Consider the following 22,963-nt stretch of genomic DNA (forward strand, 5'->3'; position numbering starts at 1 on the left):
TTTAAAGAAAAAAAAAGAATGTATGATATGGATTCTATTTCCCACTCTGTGATGGGCACCTGGGAAGCAGAGATAGATCCAACAGATTCTGTCCTCATCAGGTTTAAAATCATTGAGGTTAGAGAAGGGAGAAAAGAAAAAAGAGTGGAGGAGGAAGGAAGGGAAAGAAAAAAAATGAAAAAAATTTAAAAGTACTATATAGAAATACATATGGTACAGATAGACATAAATAGTTCAGTGGAGATACAAAGGGCGAATGAACTAGCTCTACTTGATAAAGTCAGAAAAGTCTTCACAGAAGAAATAACAGAAGATTGGAATATTAAAAACATATTGGTCATCAAACAGACCAAACTGTGGGACAGAAAATAAGTAGAGCAAAGGATTCAGAGTCAAGACAGCATTCCAGGTAGGGGAAACAAGTATGTCCCTGGACAAACATGCAGCATGAAACAGAACAGGGTGCCATGAGGATGGCAGGTGGCCCTGTGTGGCTGGAACGAAGGATGACTGGAAGGACTGGAAAGAGAAGAGGCTGAGTATTTCTCCTTTTAGGAATTTATCCTATTCTTATACTCACATGTGTGGAATAAAACATATGTACAGGGATATTCATTGCAACACTCTTTATAATAATGAGAGATTAGGAGCATCCCAAATGTCCATCAACAAACAGCTAGTAAATTAGGCTACAATTACATGGTGAAATAGACAGAAATAGCCAAAATCAGATGGCTGTTTTACATACAGGATTACACACACACACACACACAGAGAGAGAAAGAGAGAGAGAGAGAGAGAGAGAGTTAAACAAAGCAAGGTTTTAGATTATTATATATGAGGATCCTATTTGTATAAAAAATATTAAAACTGGGGCGCCTGGGTGGCTCAGTGGGTTAAGCCGCTGCCTTTGGCTCAGGTCATGATCTCAGAGTCCTGGGATGGAGCCCTGCATCAGGCTCTCTGCTCAGCAGGGAGCCTGCTTCCTCTTCTCTCTCTGCCTGCCTCTCTGCCTGCTTGTGATCTCTGTCTGTCAAATAAATGAATAAAATCTTAAAAAATAATAATAATAATAAAACTTTTTTTTTTTTTTTTTTTGCTTATAAATGCATAGACCAACCCTGGAATAATACAAGGAGGTAGTAAAAGTTAGTACTTCTGGGGAAAAGAAATAGATGGCTAGACAGATGGAGGGAGAAATTTACATGGCATTATCGTGTACATCCATAGGCCATTCTAAAAAATTAAAAGCAGTAAAAATAAGTCAACATTCTTTTCTTAAAAGACTAAAAATTGTAACGAAAATCAAGCTCCAGAATGCACTACCACCATTCAGAGCACTTCGCCTCCTTTCCTATTATTTAGCTTTTTTATTTAGCTTAGGTATAATTTAGTAAAAACATGAGGGAGTGGCACCAAAAGAGACAGTTTATAAGCTTATAAAAAAGTCTTACTTCTCTACCACCATTCCTCACTGGCCTCAGTCACTAACCCCACCAAAAGGGGTAGGGTGGAAAATGTCAAGAGTTCCCACTTAATCACACATTGCCTAATCTAATAGACGCCAAATGCACTGCCCCCTATCCCTCTGGTCTCCCCATCCCCTCTCTTGATACACTCTTAGAGGAGTTGATAGTGAAATTGAGAGAAAACCTCAAGTCTTACAGTGGTGCATTTTACGGAAATTGTTTTGCTATGTAGAGAGATAAAAAGTGTACATCAACAAAAATATTTTAGTATGACATTTCGTTAGAACCAGTATCTGTTTCCTTATACTGGCACTTATGTGGAAGGAGGTCATGGCATGCCTCTCTAGCCTGTGTAATTCTGAAAGAGAGGTTCCAGAGTAGCCTTACACCAAGTTCCACAATAAGAAAATGGCACTCATTCTTCTCACTTGCCTCCCCAGATTGGGAAGTTACCTTGGCAACAATCAAAGACAAAGCAGTAATATGATACAAACCTATGGATTCCCTTTTCATTTGTTTGCATTCTCAGGTATAATTGTTATGCTCAGGTGCATATCTGCACATATTTTAAGAAAATCAGAGAACGGCATTGTTGGTCAGGCTCTTGTGCAATCTCTTAGCTTTTATTATAACCTTAAGTTCCAATAAAACTGACCTTAAAATGTAAAACACAAATGGAATTTTGATGTGCTAGACTGAGAAGGACCTTGCTATAGGGCAGGTTGATTCACTCAATGAACATTTATTGAACCCCTGCTATGAGCAAAGCACAGTGCCAGGCAAATATTAGGTTCTTGTTTTGTGGGAGCTAGCATCCAGTGAGGGAGACTGCATGTCAACAACCGGCTGTGATTTGGGGCCTGAGTGCCACATTAACAGAGGAGAAAGGAAAAGAGAAATTCTTTTTTTTTTTAAGATTTTATTTATTTATTTGACAGAGAGAGAGAGAGAGAGAGAGATCACAAGTAGGCAGAGAGGCAGGCAGAGAGAGGGGGAAGCAGGCTCCCGCTGAGCAGAGAGCCCTATACGGGGCTCAATCCCAGGACCCTGAGATCATGACCTGAGCCAAAGGCAGAGGCTTAACCTACTGAGCCACCCAGGTGCCCCAGAAAAGAGAAATTCTAGCTGTGTCAGAGTGGCAATGTTGCAGACAAGTGCCTTGTTCCCCACATATCTGGTTGCCACTTTACCAGTTACCAAAACTTGGTGGCTCAAAACAACACAAATTTATTTTCTTACAGTTCTGGAGGCCAGACATCCAAAATGGACTTCACCAGGCTAAAGATGTGATAAGACCACACTCCATCAGCAGGCCTGAGGGGAGAATCCATTTCCTTGCCTTGTAGTTCTAGAAGCCACCTGTTTCCCTATCTTGTGACCTCTTCCTCCAGATTCCCTCTCTGACTCAGCTTCTCTTTGATTCCCTCACATAGCCTTCTCTTCTGTCTGTAACCAGATTTCCATCTCATATAATGTTTATGGTTGTATTAAAGGTCTACCTGGATAATTCAGGATAATCTCCCCATTTCAGGATCTTGATCACATCCACAGAGGCCCTTTTCCATATAAGGTAACATTCACAGTTTCCATGGACAAGGACCTGGCAGTCTTTGGGGGCCATTATGTAGCCTACCACAAGGTGCTTAGAGGGATGGCCCCTAATCCAGCCCCTTTATCCTGTAGGCGGTGGTGAGCCACTGGAAAGTTTCAAGCATGAGAATTACATGGTAAGATGTTTATTTCAGTAGAATTAATTCAAGACTTCTGAGGATGTAGATGAAAGAAGAGCCTGAAGTCAGCAAACCCCTCCAATAATCCAGGACAGTTTTGACAAGACAATGGTAATTGGGTTGAATGCACTGGTGAGAAATTAATACAGTGAGATCAACAGCTGTTTGCAGACTGTTGGACACATTAAATGATTTATGAATTGGGCATTCACATACCATATATCATGATTTGTAATACAAGAGAGGAAGCAGATTTGGAAGGGGGTTGGAGGACCTTTATACAGGGAGGGACATTTTTATCAAAGAAAAAATTTGTTCAGAGAGTGAAACAATTTCCTTGCAAACTAAAGTTTTAAATTGCAATCCATTCTTGGAGACTGCCTCTAAGAAGAAAGAAACTGAGTAACACAACTTTTAGTACTAAGTTTTATTCTCACATTCTTAGAACAGAATCTAATGACATTCAGGAAAAGTAATTATGTAATTACATTAGGATCTGTTTTCATCTGGACTAGAACCATAAACTAGCACTACTGTGAAGAGTCTTAGCAAGCTTCCTAATCTAACAGATCTCAGCCTCTTTTTCCCCAGTACCACACTCCCAGCTGGTGGTGACAGTACACTCCAGTGGTTGATTCCAAACACACCTACCCACCCTAATTTACCACTCTCTCCCCCATTACAAGAGTATTTTTAGTTCATTAATCTTGTAGCTTGTAACTAGCCACTGTGAGACAACCACCACAACTGAGAGCAACATATTGTCACACATCCCATGAGAACCATGGAGTAAGGTCCTTAATAACCACCCAGGACAATGCTGCCACAGCAGTGACATGCCTGCCCCTGAGCTCATTGGTAGTATAGCTTTAACTGGAGCCCTGTCTTGTGATTTTTCCCCTCCTTCTCCAATCCCTCTCTAGACTATCTTCCACCTCATTTTACCATCCAGAAGGACTAAGGTTCATGGAAGCAACAAAGCCTTTTTTTTTTTTTTTTGGTCCTTTGTTTTTTTAAGTAAAATTGTATTTTTTTGAGTCCCATCCATCTCGAGTCCCACTGAGTCTGTGCCATTAGAGTGTTCCCAGGGCTTCTAATCCTGCTCTCCCTCCATCCTCTGTGTTCCTGTGCACAGTCTGCACTGCACACTTTATGATGGTATTATATCCTGCATTGTCTTGTCCTATAATTTCTTTATATGTGCACATCTTGTCTCCTCTCAAGATTTATGAGGTTCTTGTAGAGTTTTGCATCTTAATACTCAACAACTAAAGAGGTGATGTATGATATGGAAGTTAAATTGCTGAAGTGTTCAGAACAGAGCTGTGTGTTGTTTTACTGGACAAGACTAGAATCTCTTCATTCTGCACTGCAGAAATCTGTTATATATATTCTGCAGTTGTTCTGCATGTGAAGATGGGGAAAGAGAACTTTGTCTCAGCTTCAGAAAAAATATACTGGCTCCTGTAAACTAAGGGAAAACTAATAACCTTTGGATTCCCATGCTTCTAAAAACTAAAGAGTGATGGGTTTGATGCTTCTTGTTCCTTCCCCCTAGTAATGTTTTCCATGGTTTCCTGGCTGTTAAATCATTTTTTGGTGTTTTTTACTTGTTTCTTTAAAATGCTATGTCTTGGTACTTTAGCTTTCTGCTCTCTTGATCTTTTTTGTACATCAGATACTTTTGATCAGAATCTGTGTAATTGAATCTAGATCTGGACAGCACTTTTCAAATTGTATATCCAGCACAGCTACTTAAAATCCCAAAGAGATTTCTGGTTCAATAATACTTGTGAGCTGTTTCTTTGCATTTTAGTAAAGCCTGGATAGTGCCCCCCAAAGGCTGTAAATATAATTAGATTGTTTTAGTGGTTTTCTTTCCACCTGACTTAATTTATTTCTATCTTAAAGGCCTCACTATTCAGGATTCTGGTTTTATTTTTTGAAATATAGTGTAAGTATAAGAGATGAGCAAGGCAAAAATTCACACAGAAACACTGGCATAAAGAATTTTGAATGTGATATTCCATTTTGCTACTGAATCAATACTTAGTCTGTAGTAAATAACATTGGCAGAATGTCCATCCATAAAATAAACCATAAAGTGCTATAGAATATTTCAGTGTCTAATGTGTTTCTCAAGCACACAGCATTAAAGTGGGGTATAGCCCTTCTTGCTATTATACAGTTTAGCTCCTGTATGATAAGTTTATTTTTTCTGTACCCACTATTGGCCAAACATTGTGCAGGGCCAGTTCAGTAGGGAAATAGGTAAGCATAAATTTTAACACACAATATTAAGTTTGATGACAAATGCAGATAAAGAAGGGTGTTATGGGCACCTAACCCAGTTCAGGGACATTGGAGAAGATGCCAAGAGGAGGTGGTAACTGTGTTAAGCTCTGAAGGACAAATAAAATCAGACTGTGAAGAAAAGAGAAGCTTCAAAAGAAGAAAACAACATGTACAGTCATAAAGGCAAGGGAATATAAAACCTTGAGAAAACGACCAATATTTTAGTAGGAATAAAGCTAGAAGGTTTAAGGCAGACTGATAGAAGGTAAAAATTTTAAGTCGGTCAACCAGAAATAAATCAGGAAGGAACTTAGTCCATAGGCATTTGGTAAGGAAGGGAGCATGACTCTCGGAATTCCAAGGAAGGAGAGAACTGTGTAACTTTCAAACCAATACAAAGCCATAAAAAGTAAATGAAATTATCTAGTCAGTGACAAAATACCAACCACAGGCCTATCTGTACAGCAATAGGGCAAAAATCACCAACTTTTTAAGACAGGAATAACACACAAGATAACCTATAGTATCTACCTCTACCAAACTCAAACCTTTTGATCACACTACCTCTTTGCCTGTAAGTAAGATTTTGGAAGTTTCTCCGGAAGGCACCACTGAAGGATTTTAAGCAGTAAATCAGATTTCTGTTTTTAGAATAAATAAGATCAGTCTTATTTATGTTATAAGGACATTGAGAAGGCTGAATTCAAGGTAGGCCAGACTGAAGGCAAGGAACTGTTCTCATAATTTAGGGGAATAATTACAAGAGCCTGAACTTTGTCAGTGGAAGTGGTCAGAGAGAGACTTAGCAGATATAAATCAACAGAATTTTTGCCTGCATAAGGAGTAATTTACCTGAAGAAAAACTGAGGGCTTACTAAAGAGTACCTGCCCCACAAAGGAGAGACAGAGACATAGTAATGGCAAGAACCCTAGCCCCAATGCTGTGGACAGCAGAGAGGCATATCACTGACAGGCCCCACCTGTGGATTCACTCAACTGGAACAGCAAAAAAAAGCAGTTTAAAGGGGAACAAGACATAAGTGAAGGAAACCCATTTTCTAACCCTAGGACATCGGCCAAACCATAAGGGAACTGCTTAAATCCTTTCTGACGTCACAGGTGTTGGCTAGTGCCATTGTTTACATTTCCTCTCCACCTTGATGGTACAGATTGGTGCAAGATCTTGGTGCCCTAGCTAGCCTGCCACTGTATCAAGCCCTAGTCCACACCACCTCCAGACACCCCCCCCCCAAAGTTCTCCCATAGTCACACCCATCCCAGTTCCAACCATTCCACCAAAGCTACTCTGGCCTGTGCCCACCCCAGCTATAGCCATCCCCCTGGGGCAGTCCTGGTCCAGAGCACTCAGGGCCCCACCAGCCCCACATGGCAACCAATGTGGAAACCCACATATGTGGAACACCCAGGACACCCCAAAACAAGCCTGCTTCAGCTGTCCTGCCTACAACAGCAGGCACACACAGGTGACACAGGTGGTGTTCCCACACAAGACTACACCTTCAAGGCTGGGAGAGGTGCCTGTTTGGCCTAATTCATACAAACAACCACAGAATGTCAAATAAAGTGAAACAGTGGAACATGCTCCAGATGAAAGAACAAGACAAAACTTCAGAGAATGAACCAAGTGAAATGGAGATAAACAATTTACCTGATTAGGAGATCAAAATAATGATCATAAAGATGTTCCCCAGGCTTAAGAGTGGATGAACTCAGTGATAACTTCAATAAAAAGATAGAAAATATAAAAACCAGAGTTGAGGAATACAATAACTGAACTGAAAAATATGCTAGAGGGAATCAACAGCAGATAAGAGGAAGCAAAAGAATGTATCAGCGATCTGGAAGATGGGGTAATGGAAAACACTCAAGCTGAACAGCAAACAGTAAGAATTTTTAAAAATGAGGATAGGTTGAAGGACCTGTAGGACAACACCCAGCATTGCTACATTTGCATTATAGGAATCCCAGAAGGATAAGAGAGAGAAAAGGGGGCCGAAAACTCATTTAAAGAAAGAGTATCTGAAAACTTCCCTAACCTGGGGAAGGAAAGAGACACCCAGGTCCAGAAAACACAGAGAACCCCAAACAGGTTAACCCCAAGACACATAACTAAAATGTCAAAAATTAAAATTAGAATCTTAAGACCAAAATAGAAAACCAACTACTTATATACAAGGAAAACCCTATAAGACTATCAGCTGATTTCTCAACAGAAACTTTGCAGGCCAGAAGAAAGTAGCAGGTTATATTCAGAGAGCTCGAGGAATGAAACCTACAATCAGGAATACTCTACCTAACAAGGTTATCATTCAGAACTAAAGAAGCAATAGTTTCCAGGATAAAAGTTAAAGGACTTCATCAGCATTAAGCTGGCCTTATAAGAAATGTGAAAGGACTTACAGCAGAAAAGACTTTGACTAGGTGTAGGAAAACTATTAGAAGATAAAATTTACTAGTAAAAACAATATATAGTAAAGGTACAAAATCAATCACTTATAAAGCCATATGCAGGTTAAAAGACAAAAGTAGTAAAGCCAATTATATCTAATAAATTAGTTAAGGGATTCAAGAAATAGAAGATATAAAATATGATGTCATATACATAAAACATAGAGAGGAAGGAGTAAAAATGTAGTGCTTTTAGAATGTGTTCGAACTCAAAACCACCAACTTAATATAGACTGTTATATACTTGGGATGTTATATATGATCCTCATGGTGACCATAAAACCAAAAACCTGTAATAGAGACACAAAAAGGAGAAAAAAATCCAAACATAAGACTAAGGAAGTGACTAATCACAAGGGAAGAGTAGAAGAGAAGAAGAAATAAACAGAGAACTACAAAAACAAGAAAATAATTAACAAAATGGTAATAAATATATGTCTATCAATAATTACTTTAAGTGTAAATGGTCTAAATGCTCTAATCAAAGGACATAAGGTAACTGAGTGGATTAAAAATAAAAAAAACAAGACCCATCTATATGCTATCTACAAGAGACACTTCAAACCTGAAGATACATGCAGACTTAAAGTTAGAAAGTAGAAAAAGATACCGTGCAAAAGAAACCCAGAAAAAAAATCTGGGGTAGCAGTACTTACATCAGACAAAATTGACAAAATAACACAAAGGCTGTAACAAAAGACAAAGAAGGACATTACATAACGATCCAAGGGATCGCTCCAACAAGATGATATTTATATCTATACACCCAACATACAAGCAACCTGATTATATACAAAGCAAATGTTAAGAGACATAAAGGGAGAAATTGACAAAAATAGCATAAGAGTAGGGGAGTTCAACACCCCAGTTATGTCAATCAGTAGATCATCCTGAAAGAAAATAAATAAGAAACAGTCACTTTGAGTTACACATTAGTTCATGTGGATTTAACAAATACATACAGAACATTCCAACCAAAAACAGCAGAATATGCATTCTTTTCAAATGCACCTGGAACAATTAAGGTAATAGACACTATGGAAGAAGAGTATGGAGGTTCCCCCAAAACTAAAAGTAGAAATACCATATGACCCAGCATTTCCACTTCCAGATATTTACTCAAAGAAAATAGAAATGCTAATTCAGAAAGATATATGCATCCCTACGTTTACTGTAGATAGCAAGTGTTGGTGGAGGATAGGGAAAATAGGTGAAGAAAATTAAAAGATACAAACTTCCAGTTATGAAATAAATAATTCACCAAGTTGTAATTTACAGCATAGCAAGTACAGTAGGTAATATTGTAATAATTTTGTATGGTGATCAATAGTAACTATATTTATCATGATGAACATTTCATAATGTATATAATTGTCGATTCACTATGCTGTACACTAATATAATTTATATTATATTTATAATTTAAATAATTAATTTTTAAACCTATAAATAAAATGTAAGAATAGTAAATAAGTACACACATATATATATAAATATATTTTGGAAATACTACTCTAGTGTTGTTAATAAAAAGGTGTGAATCTAGGGGCACCTGAGTGGCTTAGTGGGTTGAAGCCTCTGCTTTCAGCTCAGGTCATGATCCCAGGGTCCTGGGATCAAGCCCCACATCAGGCTCTCTGCTCAGAAGGGAGCCTGCTTCCCCCTCTCTCTTTGCCTGCCTCTCTGCCTACTTGTGATCTCTGTCAAATAAATAAATAAAATCTTTAAAAAAAAAATGGTGTGAATCTAATCCTTGTTCCTTATAGAAGACCTGTTGCTTTCTCTCTGGAATTGTTTCCTTTTCTTAAATTTCACCCTACAGTGTCAAAGCATTGACAGATTTCCCCTTTATCTCTCTTGTTTTGTACACAATAAGTCCATTCAATCTTTCCTTAATTGTACAAAATTTTCAATTAGCAGTTCTTCAATATTTAACTTTTATTTCTTTATGTTAATCAGATGTTGACACTCTATTTGTCACACCGCCTTTTTTTTTTTTCATTTTTCCAGTTCTTTGTCTCTTCTTGATGCCTTCTGGGAATGTTTCAAAACATATTCTAGCTCATTAATTCACTCATCAACTGTATTCTTTCAACCCATGAATTAAGTTTTTTATTTCTATTATATCTGACTGGTACTTTTTTTATAACTTCTTGTCCCTGTTTAATGTTTTCAATGCCCTACTATATGCCCTTGAGAATGTTTATCAGGGGGCGCCTGAGTGGCTCAGTGGGTTAGAGCCTCTGCCTTCGGCTCAGGTCATGATCTCAGGGTCCTGGGATCGAGTCCTGCATGGGGCTCTCTGCTCAGCAGGAAGCCTGCTTCCCCCCTCTCTCTCTCTGCCTTAAAAGATTAAATTTTAATCTTTAAAAGATTAAAGATTAAATAAATAAAATCTTAAAAAAAGAGAGAGAGAGAATGTTTATCAGGATTATTGTAAATCCTTTTTTCTTTGGCTCATTAGTTCTGCTCCCCCTGGAATTAGTTGTTCAGTCTGTGATCTCTCCTTTCTGGTGCTTTCCATCTGTGATCTTCAAATGTCTCTTTATTTGTCCTATTCCTTTCAGAGTATCAGCTATCTGAGTTCCATCCATATCCCACTTACTTCTAAGTCATGCCCAGAATTAGACTCAAAGGAGGAAAACCACAATTGCTATAAATTTCACATTTTAACTCACCTATAACACAAACTAGATTTAATGTCCTCAAGCTTTAGCCTGATTTGACTTGGTTATCTTTTCATATTAGTGGAATTGGACTATATCACAGAATCACCAAACATTTTCCATTTGCTTATGGAAAGAGACCGTTTTCTACGGCTGTTGGGAGGGCTAATAATGGCCAGTGGCAAATAACTGTAGAAAATGTAATTATTTATTGATGGAAAAATGTCTTGGAACCTTAATACTTTGTGTTTGCTATGGTGAATGTTATTTTCCTTCCTCCCCTTCATAGACCTATAGGTTATAATGTTTTTAATTCAAAAATTATTAAAATTTAGTTTTGAGGATTTCTTAACTGAATTCTTACTGACCCCCCAAGATAACTAGAGAAGCCTCTTGGGTTTTACAAAACCAGTTTGGATATTGCTTTCTAAAAACGGAAATTATTTTGGCATCTTTTGTGGAATTGTTTCTGCCTTGCCTTCATGGTCTTGATGTATCAGTATTTTTATCTTACTAGACACCTGTGCAGATGTCTAGCCTTTTCTTTTGAGCTGACATTCACTTTTTAACAGATATTTGTTGAACACTTGGCATACTATTGTTCTAGTTGCCAGGTGCCCAGCAAGAAAGGCACAGTCCCTGCTTTCACAGAACATTAGAGTTTAACAAAGAATCCAGACTGAATATTTATACTAGAGCAGGGAGTTTTTTCTGTGTTGTCTTGCTTTGTATACCAGTCGCCTAAAACAGAGTAAATATTGGTTGAATGTTAAGCAGGTAAATACTGGGCACTAATTACAGGTGTGTTAAATGTTATGGAGGAAAAATGGAGGGATCATAGGGTATAGGAGCCTTACCTGATCTGGGGGATCATGTAGAATTAGGTCTCCCACTGATAAAACCATCCTTTTCCAAGTGGTTTATGCAGGCTCATTTAAACAATCAGTGCCTATTTCCTATTAAGGGCACCCTCCTATTGTGCATGGTGGTTTGAACCACCTTGGATTTTTCAGTATTGGTTTCTGTAAATGAGAAGTGAGATGAATTGCTTAATAATACCTTATGCTTATAGAAACTAAAGAAAAAATCAGTTTAATAAAGCTGATTCGTGTTTCTTGCTTCTTGCCTATGCTTTCCATCACCCCATTTTCTCTTCTATCTTGCAGATGAAGGAGCTTCTATGCACCCTTGTGACGATACATACTGTGGACCTTTCCCAGAATCTGAGCCAGAAGTGAAAGCTGTAGCCACTTTCCTCCGAAAACACAGGAAGCACATTAAAGCTTATCTCTCCTTTCATGCATATGCTCAGATGTTGCTGTATCCCTATTCTTACAAATACGCAACAATCCCCAACTTTAGCTGTGTGGTAAGTATTTGCACTTGTACATGCATGTCATGCTTTACGCTTCTTTTCTAAAGCTAAAAGGGGTCTGAGTAGTAATGGTAATAGCAAACACATTTTGTGTTTATTCTAATAAGCATCTTTTACATATCAACTCATTTATTTTCCATAAGCATATGAGATAGGTAACTATTATTGTCCCCATTTTACAGATGAAGAAACTGAAACCTGGGGAAATAAAGTAATTAGACGCAGAATGCACAGCTACTAAGTACCCTGATCAGGCTTCAGCCCCCAGTTTAGCTCTGACCTTGTCACTTTGAACCACTGCGCTACGCTGCTTCTCAAATGCAGTCGTTTCAAACCAATTTACATTCTTAGCACGAGTTACACAGAAAGTTGTCAGGATGGATGTGATTAGTATTACAGCTTCGGTCAAATATGCAGGACTATAATTAATTTTATTGAGTAAATAATTGTTCATAAATTATGGTCTGACTCTCATTAATTAAAAGCAAGATTTAATTTATGAGCACTATTTGCTTAATGGTACTAAGTCTCTGGGCATGTATCTGACAAGTTGGTGCTGAGAATGAACAGCCCTTCAGGCATAAGACTACTTGGCAGTGAAAAAGCAGTTTCTTTCTTCCTCATCTCAGAAACCCAACAAGCTATCCACTGTAGGGCAAAATGCCTTGTAAAGTGAGTCTGATTCAGAGTCTCTAGCATCTAAAGGACTATAAAATTCAAAACCAGGTCAAACTAATATACAGTGTTAGAAATGAGGGAGAGGAAGGGAACAGTGACTAGGAGGACGTATAGGAAGGAAAGCTTTTGGGTTTTGTTATTGATGTTCTATCCTTTGGCCTGGGCGATGGTTACATGAGTGTGTGTAATTTGTGATCATTCATTGAGTTATAAACTGAAAATGTGTATATTCTTCTGTATGTATAATTGTTCTTGAAATAAAAGCTTTGATAAAAGAGAAGCATCCCCTTTCTTCCTACACCTTGAACTCTAAATCCTTCACCAATTGGTTGGAGTGGCAGGAATTCCTGACCCAGATGTCTAGGACCTGGAAGGAATGGAGAACAGGAGGAAGTCTGAGGAAGGCCTGAGGGAAGGCTTCTATTCTGTCCAAAGAGGAACTTTGTTCTTGGCATAACCAAGACTCTGAGAAAATTCTTTTGAGAAATTTTGTAAAGGTGGTAGTTCTATTTAAGAGTACAATTCGTGGGGTGTCTGGGTGGCTCAGTGGGTTAAAAACTCTGCCTTCAGCTCAGGTCATGATCCCAGATCCCAGGGATAGAGCCTCAGATAGGGTTCTCTGCTCAGCAGGGAGCCTGCTTCCTCCTCTCTCTCTGCTTCTCTGCCTACTTGTGATCTCCAGAAGAGACAAGATGGTGGGGAAGTAGGAGGAGGCGCCGTTTCAACCTGTACCCTAAAGTGAACTGATTACTTACCAAAGAACTCTGATCACCCATACTTGTGATCTCCATCTGTCAAATAAATAAATAAAATCTTTAAAAAAAAAAAAGTGCAATTCCTCAACTACTGTGTGAGTCAAATAGGCTTGTTGTTGTTGTTGTTGTTGTTGTTCTTTTTAACCTGACTGTTAACCTATTTTTAACTACCCTGTATCACACAATGCTTCTCTAGGTTTATATTCAGCCCTAAGTTGGGCACAGTGTCTATTTATATTCTCACAACAACTAAATGGAGTATGCAATATATTAAAACTATTACATGAGTTAAGCTTATTTTCATTTTGTCTTGGATCAGATTTTGTCTTTGTCTTGGATATGGTATAAAGAGTAGACCAGTGATTCACAATCAGGGATGACTTTGCCTCCCAGAGACACTGAATGATGTTGAAGACATTTTGATTATCACAAGGCTGGAGAATGTTATTGGCAGCTAGTGGATAGAGGCCAAGGATGCTGCTAAACATCCTACAATGTACAGGACAGCCTCCTGCAGCAAAGAATTTTTCAGTCCAGACTGTCAATAATACCACCTGTTACCAGGTTACATATAATCTAAGTCGCTAATGCCACAGTTAAAAATCTCAGAAACTAGGTAGTCTCTGAATGTTAACAGAGACCTTTCAATTCCAATAAATTGTTCAAAAATATCCAATCAGGGCACCTGGGTGGCTCGAACATTAAGTTTCTGCCTTCGGCTCAGATCCCTGCTCAGCAAGAAGCCTCCTTCTCCCTCTCTCACTGCCCCTGCTTGTGTTTCCTCTCTTGCTGTCTCTCCCTCTGTGAATTATATAAATAAAAAATCTTAAAAAAAAAAAAAGTTAAAAAAAATTCCATCAATGTAGGAGCCTGTGTTTCACTAACATTTTTAGATCATTCATTAACTTGCTTTAAATGTGGAACTATTTGAATAAAAAATATATTCCTGACTTAGTTGAGGTTCACTAAGTGAGGCCTGGGTCCTTTTGAACAATTGAAAAGAGGAAGCGATAAATAAAGGAGGAATTGCATAAACTCTTTTAAATAGGTGTCTGGCTACACCACCCCAGAAAAAATTCCGAGAGAATTTTATGAAGTTTTTACTATTTGCGGACTGATCATATCCAACCATCTTATCAGCCTCCACCTGCACCTGAGTGACAGAAGTGCCATGAGCTCGAAATGCTAAAACTGTGCATATATTTTATGTAAATAAGCCAAGTGGTTGTATTTTTTTTCTTAAGACATTTTTGGGGGTAGTTTAGTCATCTGAAATAATGAGGAACAAATTTCTCCTCACCAGCAGAACACAGTAATCTTCTAAATGTAGAAATATCTGCCTTTGCCATGGAATATTGCTGAAACCATTGGAGAAGATGTTAAAATCTCAGAACATTCTCCGTAAAAGTATCTTATTATGGTGTTTACATTCCTTTTCTGTTGGCTCCTGAGAGGAGGATGTCATCCTCAGTGAGATGAATAATAAATTGTCTGCCAGGTTATGGAGACTGGGCCCTTAATATCCACCAAGAGTGGCATTTGCTACAAATGCTGCCTTATGCATCCCTGAGGTGAATGAGGACAGCAAGCTGAAGCTGGGTCCAACACACAGCGCCGTGTTGCCCAGAGAACTTCAACCAGTATAATAAATTATTTATAGGCAAATTGAAACGGGAGAGCTGTATACCGGTTTCACCATACTTCTTTTCCTCTCACTGGTCATACAATACTTCTCTAACTCCTTATCGAAACTAATGCTGTTACACCATTTGAAAATGTTTTGAAGTGTAGTCAGTATCACTTTAGTTTATGTTAGAACATTCGCCTTTTAGTATTTTTATTGTGTTGTTCATTTTTCCTGATTTGGGGCATTGATAGGTAGCGTTCCGCCTCAGAATTTCTCCATCTTAGCAGTACCTGAGCTCTGTCAGAGGCGTATGTAACTCTAGAAGTCATGGAGCATTCCACAGTTGTTAACCTATTCCTGCAGGGATAAATGAAGAGCATAAGAGAAGACACTCTTCCTGAACTAAAGGGTTTCTAATTGATCCAAGTGTGTTTTAAATACCTTGTACATAGCCACTGAAGTATGTACTTAAGGATCAATAAGATTATCTTGATACCCTTGCAGAGCTATGTTTATTCAACACTCATGCAAGAAATATCGACTAAGCTTCTGTTATACACAGGCACTTTGCTAAATAATGCATATGTAGCTATGAAGAAGACTGGCATGGGCTCTGCCCTGTCAAGCATTTTGTAATTCATAGAAACAAGTGTCTCTGAATGAAAGTGAAGAGGACAGAACACTAAGTCAGCATCAGAAGATATGGTATCTTATATCAGAAGATATAAGATATCCACTTACCTGGACCACTCCTTGTCATGCAACCCCAGCCTGCCCCATTGAACCTTGCTGAGTCTTTCCTTTCTTGTCTGTAAAATGGAAATATTACTGATCACTGACTTGGTGTGAGGATCAGTCAAAGGACATAAATATGTTCTAAAATATAAACTGCAGCATGTGACAAGGAATATTATTACCATTATTATTAAATATACCTATTACCAAATGTGCCCAACCTTGCTCTCCAAATTGAAGACTGATAAGGCTCAAACAACATGCCAGTGTTTCTAAGGGTTTCAATGCGGTAATGTAAAGTGATATCAGCTCTCCCTTTTCCCCTCACAGGAATCTGCAGCTTATAAAGCTGTGAATGCACTTCGGTCAGTATATGGGGTACAGTATAGATACGGACCTGCCTCCAGCACGTTGTGTAAGTTTCCTGTGTATTTTGTGTTAGAATCGTTTCTTGAACCAAGATCCTGTAAAATGACTTCCTTTAAAAAAAAAAGCAACAGAAATGTGTTCCCCCTTAATGAGAAATTTTTGATAACCAAATTAGCCAAGGAATATGGAGGGAGTTTATATTTGATTAGTTTTATGCTGCTTGACATAAATCACTGTACCAACTGAAATAAATTCTAAGCAGAGACTATTCTAAGCATGTAGTAATGACTACAAAGTTGAAATGAGATCTTATGACAGTAGAAAGTACCCAAATGGGTTCCTTAAACAATTGTAACTACTGTAAGGGTGGAAATGGGCCTTGAGAATATAATGAAGTAATGTCTCAGCCCTAAAAAAGCTTTCATTTTATTCCTTTCCTCCACTATTCTTGCTATGAAATTGTATTTCTTATGTAATGGCTTCAGCTGAATTTTCCCTTAAAAGGTGATTTTAAAAAAATATTTTTCTTTTTCAAATAAATTTATTATTTGAATTTTAGGTAGTTAACATACAGTACAATATTGGTTTCTGGAGTAGAATTCAATGATTCATCACTTATATACAGCACCCAGTGCTCAACACAACAAGGGCCCTCCTTAATAATAACCATCACCCATCTAGCCCATCTGCCACCCACCTCCTTCCGTCAACTCCATTTGTTCTTTACTGTTAAAAGCCTCTTATAGCTTCTTTCCCTCTCACCTTTTTTTCTTTTTCTCCTGTCCCATACGTTCATCTGTTTTCTTTCTTAAATTCCACATATGAGTGAGATCATGTCTTTTACTGACTGACTTATTTCACTTAGCATAATACACTCTAGCTCCATCCACAGCATTGCAAATGTCAAGATTTCATTCTTTTTGATGGCTAATATTCCATTTGTGTGTGTGTGTGGAACACTTCTTTATCCATTCACCAGTTGATGGACAGTTGAGTTCTCTCCATAGTTTGGCTATTGTTGATAATGCTGCTATAAACATCAAGGTGCATGTATTCCTTCATGTCTGTATTTTTGTATCTTTTTGGTAAATACTTGGTTGTATAACTGCTGGCTCATGGGACACTTCTATTTTTAACTTTTTGAGAAACCTTCACACTGTTCTCCAGAGTGGCTGCACCAGTGTGCATTCCCACCAACAGTGCAAGAGGGCTCCCCTTTCTCTGCATCCTCACCACAACGTATTGTTTCCTGTGTTGTTAATTTTAGCCATTCTAACAGGTGTGAAGTGGTATCTTATCATGGCTCTGATTTGTATTTCTCTGGTAATGAGTGATGTTGAGCATCTTTTCATGTGTCTGTAACCCATCTGGATGTCTTCTTTGGAAAATTGTCTATTCCTATCTTCTGCCCGTTTCTTAACTGGGTTATTTGTTTTTTGTTTTGTTTTTTGGAGTGTTAAGTTGGTAAGTTCTTTGTAGGTTTTGGATACTAACCCTTCATCAGATAGGTAATTTGCAAATATATTCTCCCAGTTTGTAAGCTGACTTATAGTTTTGTTGACTGTGTACTTCACTGTGCAGAAACTTCTTATCTTAATGAAGTCCCAATAGTTCATTTTTGCTTTTGTTTTCCTTGCCTGTGGTGACATGTCTAGTAAGAAAATTGTTAAAGCTGAGGTCAAAGAAGTTTCTGTCTATGTTCTCCTCTAGGATGTTGTTGGTTTCTGTCCTCACATTTAGGTCTTTCATCCATTTTTAATTTGTTTTTGTGTGTGGTGTAAGAAAGTGATCCAGTTTCATTGTTCTGCATGCTGCTGTGTGGTTTTCCCAACACCATTTGTGAAGAGACTATTTTTTTTCCATTGGACATTCTTTCCTGCAAACAAATCCAAAGATTAGTTGACCATATAGTTGTGGGTCCATTTCTGGGTTCTCTATTCTATTCCATTGATTTATGTGTCTGTGTTTGTTATAGGACCATGTGGTCTTGATGACTACAGCTTTGTTATATAGCTCAAAATCTGGAATTGCAATGCCTCCAGTTTTGTTTTGCTTTTTCAGAATTACTTTGGCTATTTGGGGTCTTCTGCGGTTCCATGTAAATTTGAGGACGGTTCACTCTAGCTCTGTGAAAATTGCTGGTGATATTTTGATAGGGATTGCATTAAATGTGTAGATTGCTTTGAATAGTATAGATATTTTGACAATGTTTGTTCTTCCAGTCCAAGAGCATGGAAAATGTTTTTCCTTTTTTGTGTCCTCTTTAATTGCTTTCATAAGTGTTCTATAGTTTTCAGAGTACACACCTTTTACTTCTTTACTTATTCTTAGGTATCTTACTGGTTTTGGTGAAGTTGCAAATGAGATCAATTTCTTCATTTCTTTTTCTGCTGCTTTGTTATTGGTATATAGAAATGCCACATATTTCTGCACATTGATTTTACATCCTGCGACTTTGCTGAATTCATGTATGAATTGTAGCAATTTTCGGTGGAGTCTTTAGGGTTTTCTACATAGAGTATCATGTTATCAGCATAGAGTAAATTTTCACTTCTTCCTTGTCAATTTGAATGTCTTTTATTTCTTTTTGTTGTCTCATTGCTGAGGCTAAGACTTCCAATAAGATCCAGAAAAGGATGCTGTATTTTGTTAAATGCTTTTCCAGCATCTATTGACAGGATCATACAGTTCTTATCCTTTTTTTTTTTTATTAATATGGTGTATCGTGTTGATTGACTTGCAAGTATTGAACCACCCCTGCAGCCCAGGAATAAATCCCACTGGATCATGGTGAATAATTCCCTTCATGTACTGCTGAATGTGATTTGATAATATTTTATTGAAATAAAGAGGAACTAGGTATATGGAAAGAACTTGAACAAAAGACCAGAAGACAGGGATTCTAGCCCGATTTTGGCACTAATCAGGATATAATCCTGGCCAGGATATTAATCCTGGGCTTTGGTTTCCACAACTGTTAAGTGAGCAGTTAGACTATGTCATCTCTCATGGCCTCTCAAACTCTAAAATTTTTCAACTATATGAGTTGGAAAATCTAGCAAGAAATCATGTATATCTGAATGTCTATGTATGCATACACATAGGTTGTATGTATATGTATAGTTACTGACATCTAATTTTGCTTTCAGTGAAGTACCAAATTTCTCCTTGATTTCTACCTACCAATTATTATATTCTTAACCACTCGCTTTCTTCAGCCTTCACAGAAAAGTTTGGTTTGCCAATTAACATTGCTTATCAAATAAGTTTATCCTAATAATGAATGTCTTAAGTATCAGAATTGTTTTCAAAGTCTATGATCATTGGTCTCATGCTGACCTTTTTAGAACTGTTTTTTGGGGGCACCTGGGTGGCTCAATCAGTTAAATGCCTGACTTCAGCTCAGGTCACAACCCCAGAGTCCTGGGATCGAGCCCCACATCAGGCTCCCTGTTCAGGGGAAGACTACTCCCTCTCCTTCTCCCTCTGCCCCTACCCCATTTGTGCTCTCTATCTCTCTCTCTATCAAATAAATAAATAAAATCTTAAAAAAAACCAAAACCATACTTTAAATAAAAAAAAAAGTTTTTCAGTAGTGTCATCCTGAAAAAAGAAATACAGTATTTCTAAAATCATATTCTTAATTATTAACAATATATTAGGTTTAAACATTAATTTTTAAACAGTCTTACAGTTTACCTTTTCAGCTTGATATCAAGCCATAGTCATAGTATTATATTTATCAAGAACAACCTGTTACCATAGAAATGAGGCTGTCACATCACGATGATGTAACTGTTGGCACACGCTGACTCTGACTCTGGCTTCTATGACTACTATTTGTAATTCCAGTGTACTCTAACCCAGAGGGACAATGAAGCCACAGCCTACCTTCTGTCCTTAACCAAACCAAAGGGAGACTAAGAAATAGCAGAGTGTTTTAATTGTTATCTTAACATAATTTATCTCTAACTTGTCCTGGCAAAAATAGGATAAAAAGGATATTATTTGAGCAGATGAACATACTCTGAAAATATTTTAATAACAGAGTTAGGTCAGTCTGGATCATATTAATTTCAAGAAAAAAGTTTGTAAATATTCTTCTTTTTTAATTTTTTTTTAAAGATTCTCTTTATTTACTTGAGCAAGAGTAAGAGAGAGAGAGAGAGCACAGAGGGAGAGGCACAAGCAGACTCCCTGCTTAGCAGGGAGCTGACATGGGACTCGATCCCAGGACCCTGAGCCGAAGGCAGATGCTTAACCAACTGAGCCCCCAGTTGTCCCTATAAAGATTCTTCCATAAAAATTTTATTTATAATTATTAAGAGCCTGTTATGCTAAAAACTACATACAAGGTACTTTGGGGCATAAAGATGCAAAATAATAAGGTCTTATGTATCCTAGCACATTATTTTGTTTAATTTCCACAATGACACTCTGCGGTAGGTATTACCATCCCTTTTTCTAAAGGGAAGATTGAGGCTCAGACAAGTCACAATAGGTGGTGGGATCTGATACAGCCCAAACCCTTCGTCTGCCTCTAGTGCGCTGAAAAGCTGGAGCAGGTGAGGTCACAGGAGTCAGAAATAGAGAATTGCCAATAAATTACCAGCTACACTAAAGGTTGTTGAGAGGTTGAAAGTGGGGTCTGCGGCGGGGAAAGCAAAGCAAAAAAGGAGATTAGGCCGCTCTCGCTGGTGACCTTCAAGAACAAAGTTTTCATAAACAGGCAGAGGCAAGAACCAGACTGAAAGTGGTTGAGCATATAGAGGCAACATGTATGGATTCTCTTTATGTTCTAAAGCAAAGGACAAATTTTAAAAAAAAGGATGGCATATAGCATGAGAAGGAAGTGCCATATGAAACTGGTGCTTGAATATTTTGGTCAATGCAGATACAAGAGAAGGTGGTTTAATTAATGAAACTAGGTCCCAGAGAAGGAACCCTCTGACTACCAAGGAAGACAATGATGAATGGAATCAAAAGACAACCCTCATAGAAACAAACAAACAAACAAAAAACCATGCAGGGCTCTGCCTCTGAGCTAGGAGAAGGGCAGCTGGAGGGCTGTGATGTCAGTAGAGGAGGATGTGGGATGATTACCTTTTATGGGCATGGGGAATATGGTTCAGTGAGGAACAGGCCTACAAGAGCCTGAGAAATGTTTGGTAAGTGAAGTTCTAGAAAAAGGAGACTGGAGCAGCATTGAGAGAACAGAGGACATCAGTGACCAGTGTGATTTTACAGCAAAGACTTTCTCCAGCTCCCTCTCAAAGAGTGAAAACAGAGAAACTGGGCCATGGATTAGGTTGTTTATGGATGACTAAAGTGAGGGTGGAGGTAAATGTTACTGAAATTGAGGCTGAGAAATTTTGAGGTCATCACACTGGAAAAGCATTACTACTTAGTCTAGATCCTCCAAGATGGTGGCAGGTCAGATTCTTAAGTTCCATGAGCCTAAACAGTGTTTAATTAGAAGGATTTCAAATAGCCTAGTAAGCATGTACTATAGATGAACTTTGAAAATTATGCAGTCTTCTCAGCGAGGTGTTTTTTTGTTTTTTGTTTTTTGTTTTTAACTTTTAGATGTGAGCTCTGGTAGCTCAATGGATTGGGCCTACAAAAACGGAATACCCTACACATTTGCTTTTGAACTTCGTGACACTGGACATTTTGGATTTTTACTTCCAGAGGTGCTCATCAAACCAACCTGTACAGAGACCATGCTGGCTGTGAAGAATATCACAATGCACCTCCTAAAGAAATGTCCCTGAGACCCAAGGGTTGGGTCAACCACCAGAAGGCTGGTTCTCTGCAAGAGCTACTTGTCAGTGGGGGGAAATTGTTTTTAAAAAGGGCAACTTATTAGAAAGAACATATCTGTGGACTTTAAAAGGATGTACTTTATGCAATTCAAGTTTCTGAGGCAATAAAAAATTGGTTAAAAGAATCTGAGCATAGCCTAGTTTGCTGTAAGAGAAATCCTCCGTTTTATATCATTTTGAGTCATATTTGAGGAAGGGGAGGAGGGGATATTTTCAAGCTCTATTGTCTCAAGAAATGTACAAATTAAGGATTTCACTGCAATAAATCTCCTTTTCTCAATTAATATTTAGGCTATTAATGTTTTTCAATCACTTTGTTTTTATTTGCAGTGGAAACTTTTGAAACAGAGACAACTATATTTCTTAATAAATACACAACTTATCAAGACATTAGATTCTTCACATCTTCATAACCTGGCATTAGTGCATCATATACCTATAAAAATATACCAAGATAGAGCATTCATGTTTAGACTCTAAGAATACCAGTTACAAAAACAGATATGAACATTAATTGAGGTCCCAGACATAGCATTAAGAGCTTTACACTAATAATCTCATGTATTGCTCAAATACTATGAGGTAGATACTCCTATTAATCTCATTTTTTCAGATGAGGAAATTGAGACTTAGAAAAGTGATACAGGTTTCCATTTCCAGAAATATGACAAGATAGGTATCTGGACTGTTGGAAATAACTACAACTTCTGGACAAAATGTAATTTTTTGAATCATCTTTAAAACATCAAACAAAAAAAAGTAGGAAAATCTCAAGCAAGGCAGAAACCTGGAGAGCTAAATTGTGCACTGTTATCCTGAGAGCATTTGTTAAGCCAAGTGAATGCAAACTTTTATTTTCACAGCGTACTGGAGAATGGGAGCAGAGAACAGAACACAAGGCTCCTCCAGGGTGGGAAGTCTATTAGCAGATTCTCCTCCCACCAGAATTCTAGGATTCCCAAGGCCTGTA

General features: G+C 37.9%; 1 protein-coding gene across 1 annotated transcript in view; it reads left to right on the forward strand.

The window, feature by feature from the left end:
- The window catches only part of CPA6 (carboxypeptidase A6), a 348,306-nt gene extending 326,029 nt beyond the window's left edge, over window positions 1-22,277 (forward strand). The window contains 3 exon segments of the mRNA XM_045075688.1: window positions 11,796-11,998; window positions 16,130-16,214; window positions 21,755-22,277. Coding sequence (XP_044931623.1) covers window positions 11,796-11,998; window positions 16,130-16,214; window positions 21,755-21,942 — 476 coding nt within the window. The 3' untranslated portion in view covers window positions 21,943-22,277.
- Window positions 22,278-22,963: the final 686 nt, after the last annotated feature.

Source organism: Mustela putorius, unplaced genomic scaffold, assembly GCF_011764305.1.
Source record: "Mustela putorius furo isolate JIRA1106 unplaced genomic scaffold, ASM1176430v1.1 tig00000151_pilon_pilon_pilon, whole genome shotgun sequence".
Taxonomy (NCBI): domain Eukaryota; kingdom Metazoa; phylum Chordata; class Mammalia; order Carnivora; family Mustelidae; genus Mustela; species Mustela putorius.